Source organism: Botryllus schlosseri, chromosome 2 (genome assembly GCF_051294905.1).
Source record: "Botryllus schlosseri isolate E-star chromosome 2, Bs_hap1, whole genome shotgun sequence".
Lineage (NCBI taxonomy): Eukaryota > Metazoa > Chordata > Ascidiacea > Stolidobranchia > Styelidae > Botryllus > Botryllus schlosseri.
The window spans coordinates 3244852-3254019 of NC_137237.1; the positions used below are offsets into that span (position 1 = coordinate 3244852).

The window sequence follows — 9168 nt, forward strand, 5'->3', positions numbered from 1 at the left end:
TCTTTCATAAGAATTGTGGTTAAATTATAGAGATTGTAGTTTAATATAGGGCAAAAGATACAGTACATCAGCACTGAAGTAACGCTCCGGCGGCTATTTCGGGAGCTGAACCGGAAGTTGACCATTTTTTAAAGTCAACCCGCTGATAACGTGCGTATTTCGGGGGCTGAGCGAGAAAGTCGACTTTTCTTTAGTCAACCGATCACTAAGTGGATAAAATTTACCATTTTTTCAAGATTTTCCTCCGGTATTTTAAGTTTGAAAATTTTGAAAAAGTGTCCTCCTATCCCGATTCCAAAATATGGTAACCTTAAGTCTACCCCTTTCAATTCATACCTCAAACGCATATTATTATAGGGTGATTCAGTTAAAATGCATTATACTACATAAACAGAGGATGCAGGATGCAGCAGTGCCGGGCACTGGAAAAGATTGAATATAGGCTTACCATATTTTGGAAATCAAAAAAGAGGACACTTTTTCAGAAATTTGCAACTTGCAAAACCGGAGTAAAATTCTCAAAAACCGGTTAGATTTTCCCACTTTGTGATCGGTTGACTAAAAAAAAAAGGTCATCACTTCTGCTCAGAACTCAAAATATCGTTCTTAACTCCACATTGCCAGGTGGATGACTGAAAAAAAAGGTCATCTTTTTGCTCAGAGCTAAAATCACCGTTTTTCACTCCGATATACCCGCCAGAGCTTCACTTCTGTGCTAATATGCGGCATATCACTCGCAATTTGCTCGAAATCTGCCTAAATTTTCAAAAAAGAGGACAAAATCACAAAAAAGTCAATAAAGAGGACAAATCCTCTAAATCTGCTCTAAATCTGCCTAAATTTTCAAAAAAGAGGACAAAATCTCAAAAAAGAGGACAAAAGGGCGTCCTCCGAGGACACTTTCAAAAAAGTCAAAAAAGAGGACAAATCCTCAAGAGGACGTATGGTAAGCCTACTTATGAACGATCACGGGATTGGCATATGACTTTGCGTCATCAAAATCACGTGATGTCACGCGTCAATGACCATCTGTCACAACTATTTATTGTTTTTGATCTGGAATCGGCTTTTATTCTTGTTCGCGATTTTATTCAGTATTGTCCTACACGGAAGCAGATAAGGTGGAAGTCAAGAAGATCTACTAGTAAAAGCTGGACGCTCTAGCATTGCGGTATTGCTATTTACTGAGCTTTGCTCGGTGCTACCGTTGGCTTCTTCAACATATCTGATCGGTACCACAGTTTTCCATTGAAATTAAACGAATGTTCTTTTATAGAATTACTACCGGTATACTACTACAGTGGGTACTTTTAAATTTCGTATACTCTTGATAATTCCGGAATATTAATAAGGAATGGATCGACTATTCGGGAGATCGAAGCCAAAGCAGCCGGCTCCAAATCTGACCGACTGTATTTCAAATGTGAGTAAGCTATAATTGTTAACCTCACTAGGCTACTAGATGTGAAATAATATATTATGGACTGTGGTCATGTTGGGATATTGTATTAGATTAGGCCTACATCCTGAATGTTTTCACTAGGTGGGTATTGGGAGGGTTTATGGTTTACATAGTCATCCTCATCCATCACCCCCATAACGCAATTGATTAGAGAAAATGTATCAATCCTCCAGTTGAGACAATAATGTTCATGCAATGTCCAATATATTATGCTAGTATTATAACATGCTTCCGTTTCTGATAGGTTGACGGCCGGGGAGAATCCATTGACAAGAAAATTGCAAAGTTGGACGCCGAGCTTGTAAAAATCAAAAATCAGATGAGAAAAATGAGAAATGGGCCGTCGAAGAATATGATGAAACAGAAGGCTCTCAAAATTTTGAAGCAGAAGAAAATGTATGATTTAAAACTATATTTATATTTGTTTGACAGTTCACCTTGTATGTCATCATTGTTGATTGTAAAGTGTGTACAACACATTGCAATTAGTTTGAATATTGGTAATCCATGTGGAGTGCTGATAGTACGATGGTAACCTTGATCGCCTTACATATCTGTACAATCTGACCGTAGTGAGTCGATCACAATATGACCATTTCTCAGCTGGGCAAAATCTATTACCGGTAGGTCTTGTTTGACTGATTCAATTCCAAGTTGAGTAGGCCTACTGGTTGTGTGTCAATTAGATGTACGGTACATAATTGCAGATAGTTTTTTATAGATGCCTAGGCCATCAAAAATATGATCTTGGATGCATCATCCTATATATTATAGCATACACGGTAACGATTTGAATTTACTTGTTCTGATCATGAATTGAAAATCGCTACCACGTGCACTTGAATAGAACAGCATCATTCACAAGTTTTACCAAGATAAACAACCACCTCCGACTGTGTATTTCCAGGTATGAAGGGCAACGAGACAATTTGATGCAGCAATCTTTTAACATGGAACAAGTCAACTTTACCGTCAACAATTTGAAAGACACGCAGACCACAGTTACGGCGATGAAAACAGGCTTGAAGGAAATGAAGAAAGAGTACAAAAAAGTTAACATTGATAAAATTGAGGTGATGTATCATTCCAATGTTCTTGCATATATCATGATTTTGTGGTGATTATGTTCGGTTGTGGTCAGTAACAAATTATCGTACTTCTACTGTTTCGGAGAACTTAGTAGTTTTTGCCTACTTACACTACATACTGTAGTCAAGTGGCTATATTTTTAGACTACCATATATACTTCCATTTCCACTTCTGTTTCGTCAGAAAAAATACATACTCTCTACACTTTATGGTTTTTGAAGAGCTTCTTGGAGATACAGAACTTCAATATACAATTGAATGTACAAAAGTACAATGTAGCTTGTAAATGAAAGAGCTTCTTTGAGGTACAGAACGTCAATATTCATATTGAAATGAACCCAAATATTTTTGACTGACACACGTCTGGGGAATCGTCAGCAAGTAGTAGAGAATTGGAAATAGTTGTAGGCTATATCAACGATCGTCATATTTTACGGATGTTATCAAGCTCTTAACTCAGTTTGTTACCTGAACAATGAACATAATACCAACGCTCTACGTACGAGAGGGTGCCTATGAGGTTGATTTTTCTGCGTGTAGGACTAAATGAACTCCGACATAGGTATTGATTGACCTGTGAATGTGAGTTTCCTTAAGATGGATGTTTCACATATTTTGTGATACGGTTGTTGATATACAATGTTCATTCCAATCCTCTACTGGTTGCCGACGATTACCCCTGACGAGTGTCAGCCGGAAATATTCGGGTTCATTTCACTAAGAATGTAAGCCTACTATTCAATTTATCTAGAAAGTAGTTTGTCAAAAAATTTACATCCATTTTGTGAGTGAAATTGTCATATAAATAGCCACTGTATCACAGTAACTAGATATCTTTTGATTTTGTTCCTATTTGTAGTCAAAGTCATTATGCGTAGGCCTTGAAAACAATCTTGCACTCTTTTTGAAGTAGCCACCCCACTCATTTACTGCTAAAAGCATGCATGGGATCTCTTGATTAAATCTAATTTTGGAAACTGCGTACTTGAGTACTTTCAACTTTCAAGGTACCTTAATTTCTACTTTCACTAAGAAGTATTTTTGTCATGTCGTGGAAACGGCTACCGGTACTTCCACTTGTAATTGAGTAAAAATTTACTGCGGTACTGTAAACCGGGGTAACATTGGACAATTCTCAACAATTCCGCTTTGTATCTTGGAAATGCTAGGGTGTAGGGGAGGCAAGTTTTGTGTTTTTTTGGAGTCATGGAGCAGAGATTAGAATTAACTAATCCAAAATCTTCATGGTCATAAATAAGTACCTTATTTTTGTAAATTATCCGTGTCCAAAGTTACCCCTGCATGTGGGGTAACTTTGGACAATGTAGTTTTTTGCATGCCTTTACCCTCTATTGTTTATGAAACCTCGTAAATGAGGCTTATTTGGCAAGAGTTGATGAGAGCAGTGACTAAAACTGAAACAAAATAGTATATGTCTGGCCTATTGCATGATTTTTACCTAATCCCCCCCCCCCCCCAAAAAAAAAATAGGTAGTTTATGAAGGCTAATGCCCCCTTATTCATCCCTTTACTCAATTTTCCCTCATGCCTTCGCCAATTGGGACTTATATTAACGTATGGTGACAATGGGGTGTCCCACTGGCAGTGTCAGCAATCGACAGCAAACATTAAGTATGTTAGCGTGATTTATTGCCGATTTCGAATATATTACTGTTCTAGAAAAGATATATTTTCCCTTTCCTATGTCCTCTGATGGATATATTTGTCGTAATTTACGATATCCCATATTCAGCAGGCACATCTTTAGGAGTATGTGATAAGTTTTTCAAGTAGCTTACACCCAATTATAGTCTCTCAGCTCATTGCCTACCCATTTTTTCATATTTTGGCAAACTCTTAATTTATTAACCTCCTCATTCCATTTCAAGAAGCCATCAAGCCGGTCATAAGGAATATAGTTGACGATACCCTTTGACACAGATGAAGCAGCCACTTTCCAGAGCTCTAAATATCACATTTGTCACTGTCCAAAGTTGCCCCGTTCTGATAAAATTTGACGGGGTAACTTTGGACATCACATTTTCTTGTATTGATCTAAGGGTGAGCCCACTGAGATTTTGGCCATGGATTAAGACTACTTACAGGTATCTGATGCCAACTTTTGAATCTATGAATCACATGCTATCTATGTTTGGCTGTAAGAAGTTTATTGGTCATCAATTTTGACGAAATTGACCCCCTCCATTAATTTATCGATGTTGGGTCAAGTTTATCTGGTAGTGAAATGAATCCACCTTTTATAGAGACTACTTGTAGTACTGTTGCCTCATGAAAAAGAATTGGACATCCAGCGGCAACCCTTTTTCATCAATAACCATTTAAATCTTTTACTGCTTAGTGTCCAAAGTTTCCCTTAAGTCCAAAGTTACCCCGGTTTACGGGTATTTAAACTTCAATTTGAGTATCAACGTTGACTACTTTGATCCCCTCTCTGTTGGTTAACCACTGTTGGTATATCTTGGTAGTACATAGGTTAAACCTCTTCAGGTATTTGATATATTTTTAATATCATGAATTTGCAAAGTGTGATATTCTGCACAATTGACACAGTTGTGAATCCCGATCGCACATTTCTTCAAAGATTCTTGCTTAATGATTTTTTTGCTGCGTTAAGTCGTTTTCATAACATGATGTAATTCTATGCAGGATCTTCAAGATGACTTGACAGATATGCTTGAAATGGCGGACGAAATTAACGAGTCACTCGGGAGGAATTATGCGATGCCTGATGTCGATGAGGAAGATCTGGAAGCCGGTGAGTGGGTCAAGTTTGCTTTGAGTAGGTAATGCGTCGCCTGCAAAATCTTTGTTTTGGCAGGGATGTCATGGCACTGATGCTTTATAAAAGTGTTTTTTTTTGACACGCCCCCCTTTGTCACGGTCAAAAAGTTTGCGCCCCCCTTATTGTGATATCAAAAATAATGAAGAGAGCGATCAGTACGCTAGCAATCCCAACTGCGGCTTTGCGCCCTCCTTCAGGGGCTTTCACGCCCCCCAGTTTGAGAACCACTTCTTTCTAATGAGGTATTGATTGAAATTCATATATGTGAGGTCAAATTCGATGTGGAGCTTCTCGTACCATATAGGCCGGTGCTCTTCAGCCACTAGTACCGCTATGAAAAGTTATACAATGGTACAACACAAATTTGTCACACTAAACCAGGGGTAGCCAACCTTTTTGCTATTCACAGCCGCATTTCGACCACTCATGTAGCCTAGACCGCATTCCAGGGCATAGTCATAATGAACTGCACGCCAAATACCCATGTAAAACTGTCCATGTCCATTTCCGGTTCCATCACCACCTTCAAAGCATCTCGATGGTGCAGGCGAAGAAAATATCGCTCTCTCTCTGTTATCGAGATGTTATTACATATTCAGAATTTGATGCGCTCGGTGACGACTTTCTTGCGGATGAGGACACATCATATTTGGACGAAGCGTCGTCTGCTCCAGAAGTACCGGAAAACGAACCCATTGGCGCTAAGTCTGTATGTATCTTGCCTGAAATTTCAAAGCCATGTTCAATAGGCCTATGATAATACCGCAACACGGTTGCCATTTGAATGATGCTATCGCGATTTCTTCATCAAATCCTACCGCGAAATATCATGAAACTTTTCTCGATAATGAATTAGGCATACTGCATGACTATTGACTTTTTTTGTCGACTTTGTCGACACTATTCATCCACTGTCAGTCACTGATGCATTGTTGAATTCGGCTAGCTTCTTCACCACTCACCCGACGCAGAAAGCTCACGAAAGTAATTCCTATGTGTTAACCATGCTACTCTGGCCAATGAAGTTGCGATCTCCTCTTTTCATCGTGCATTGTACTGCAGTATGTGCGACGCATGATTATTATATCAATATTTTCAGGAGGGTGGCGTTGCAGTCGACGAATTCGGACTCCCGCAGATACCGTCGTAGGAATCGGTGCCGGTTACGGATTGATTCCACTCCTTTGTACAATCTCGATGCACTTTTTTCTCAAGACAAGTATAGACTGGAACTGCAGAATGCGAACTCGGACGCGCGTTGACTTGCTTTGCCACATCTGATCTGGACTATTGCCTGACAGATGGTATCAAGTCGATGTCGCCATTCGAGCTCAAAATATCAGCTGTTTTTGCTGCGGTACGAAATCGTAGTAGGTAGTCAGAGAACTATAATCCACGACAGCTGAACTTGGAATATTGATGTATTTCTGATGGCTTACAGCTGTCCAGATAGACCCTGTCTAGTTTATTTCATGTCCAAGCATAGCAACGGCTGTAAAGCTGTTCAAATACTTGCTCTGAAGTTTTGAAATTGTGCCTTGAGCTAGATGTGATATCTTTTGAACGCAGGCTGAATATGTCATGGATATCGGTGAAGACCTAGTTATCGTTTACGTCCCAAAAATCCGATATCAGTCGGGTATGAGAGAGATGCTGCAAATACTCTGTCTCTGATCAGTATAAAGTCTTTTGGACCTTCTCAGTCATTTTTGTTGTGTTTGTGTGCGCACTGCACACGGTCACAATATTTCGTGAGCTTTTGGCGTGTGATGGATTGCATCATGATTAATAACCCGACTTTGAACGTCGCATTTAGGGATCTCATGCGTTTTCTGACCGCATGGGTGTAATTTGCGATGTAGTGGCGGTCACGAATTGATCGCATGCTTTCTGTACTGGTTTGCTTGTGAGTTATATAGTAATTCCGTAAATATATGTATTTGGCATATAGAAATCGGTCTGGCGTGGAAGGGAGGCTGCCGTAGACAGAGACACATTCCAGACATGATACTTGAGTGTTGGACAGACTTGAGCACGCTCCAGATGTAGATGTTTGGGTTTCATTTCGATGGGAATTTTTCCGTCTCTCCGAATTCTCCATACAAGTGCAATTTACATATCTGAAGCTTTGTGAACTCTACCATATATCGTCTCCAAGATCTTAAAAAATGAATAACGTCATTTGAGCCAGATAAGTATACTATACAATACTATAGGGAATTGTAAGACTAAGAATTCAATACTTCGTTCCAGTCAGTTTCTTACCAACGTTTTTCGGAGATAATATCAAATCAAATAACAGAAACAGCTCTCGATAAGTAGTGGTATCTAGGACGGAGCGAATCGCCTGAAAATCCGCATCAAGATGATATTCGCAAATAAATACATACGGTAACACATATACCGCCGTTTACTGCCGCAAACAACCGAAATCAATAACTCCAGTCCAGAGGTTCTCAAAGGGTGGGCCACAGAGCATTTTGAGGTGGGCCACAACCACAAGGCTATTTAGAAAATTTTAGAATAAATGCAAGTTAAATTTTATTTGTTATGTTAAACGCTAGAAATACATTCATAAACTTTTCATCCGACTTTGATTAGACGTAGTGGCACGTATGGAGTCAGCATGTACTTGTACAAGTCGAAAACGGGAGAGACAAACAGAGACTTTTTCCACTGGCTATGACAACCTACGGCTAACAGCAACTAAAGTAATTTCGAGTAGGCCTATATGATAGCTGAAAGGTAGTGCGGAAGTAACCAAGTAGTCCGGCAGGGTCATATGTCGAATACGCAGGCGCCGTTGAAAGGGGGTGCAATAAACGCGGAATGAAGTGTAATTGATGTATAGATTCACTGTACTTCGGCAGGTCGTATTATTGTAAGACAAAAATAGCCATAATTGAAAATTATTGACAACTTCTGGTGAAGGTATAATGCACCACCGCAACGAATCGTAATTGATTGAGGATTTAGCGGAGCGCATTAATCTTTGAAGTCGGTTTAAAATGTCCGGCCTGGAAATCATTGAACATAATGTATGAGTCTCATGAATTGATTGTATCATTGGATTGAATATTCTGACATTGCAACTTCAGTTGGTTTGGTACAAGACATACAATGTACATTGTACCGCATGCATATTAAACAACTCTTTCTCCACTTCTCTGTAGTACTAGCACCCCATTCATTAATGAATTGTTTCCAGCAGGCCAAGAATGATTATATTATTCCCACAATAGTGGAACGAGAACCCTAATCACACAGTGGATGCGGGGATATTATCATAGCGTTTCGCGACGCGAATGGAGCAGCGGACGATCATAATATACACAGGAGTTTTAGCCTATGACCTACGAGGGCCGTAACTGTCGCACCCAAACCCCCAATTGGGGGAGCTCGAAGGGGCCCACGATTATTTCGTTGGTCGTTTGTTGGAGGATATTTATTCAACTCGAAAATTTTCATGTCCCTAGGATTCTAGATTTAAATATCATCGTAAGGCGATTTTTTTTTTACATGTCAAAAAAAGTCAAAATTAGGTCAAAATTGTAGCGTTAGTTAAAATTTGTCTGTTTTTGAGTCAAAAACGTTTTTTCAGGCCAATCTACTTTGTAAGGACAGACAGTTCCATCCAGAAATGAAGAAAGTAGTTCAATTTTAACATTATGTGCGAAAACACCTAATTTGCATACGTGAGGTCAACATTTGGTCAAATTTCAGTTTTTTTCGGTCAAAAAAAGTCAAAATTTAGATTTTTTAGGTCAAAATCACCTGTTTTTTAGGTAAAAAAAAAATCGCCCTAATCATCAGT

General features: G+C 39.1%; 1 protein-coding gene across 1 annotated transcript; it reads left to right on the plus strand.

Moving 5' to 3' along the window:
- Positions 1 to 1264: 1264 nt before the first annotated feature.
- Positions 1265 to 7165, plus strand: LOC145433025 (charged multivesicular body protein 5-like). Its single transcript, XM_080309901.1, has 6 exons — positions 1265 to 1423; positions 1707 to 1858; positions 2370 to 2535; positions 5219 to 5327; positions 5954 to 6063; positions 6454 to 7165. The coding sequence occupies exons 1-6, from the start codon at positions 1355 to 1357 to the stop codon at positions 6502 to 6504; spliced, it is 657 nt and encodes a 218-aa protein (XP_080166027.1). The 5' UTR covers positions 1265 to 1354; the 3' UTR covers positions 6505 to 7165.
- Positions 7166 to 9168: the final 2003 nt, after the last annotated feature.

Bases quoted from the DNA above. Each gene is read 5' to 3' on its own strand.
- LOC145433025 (XM_080309901.1), top strand. From the start codon at position 1,355: ATGGATCGACTATTCGGGAGATCGAAGCCAAAGCAGCCGGCTCCAAAT. The intron at 1,859-2,369 runs GTATGATTTAAA...GTGTATTTCCAG, and splicing joins ATTTTGAAGCAGAAGAAAAT to GTATGAAGGGCAACGAGACA. The intron at 6,064-6,453 runs GTATGTATCTTG...CAATATTTTCAG, and splicing joins AACCCATTGGCGCTAAGTCT to GAGGGTGGCGTTGCAGTCGA.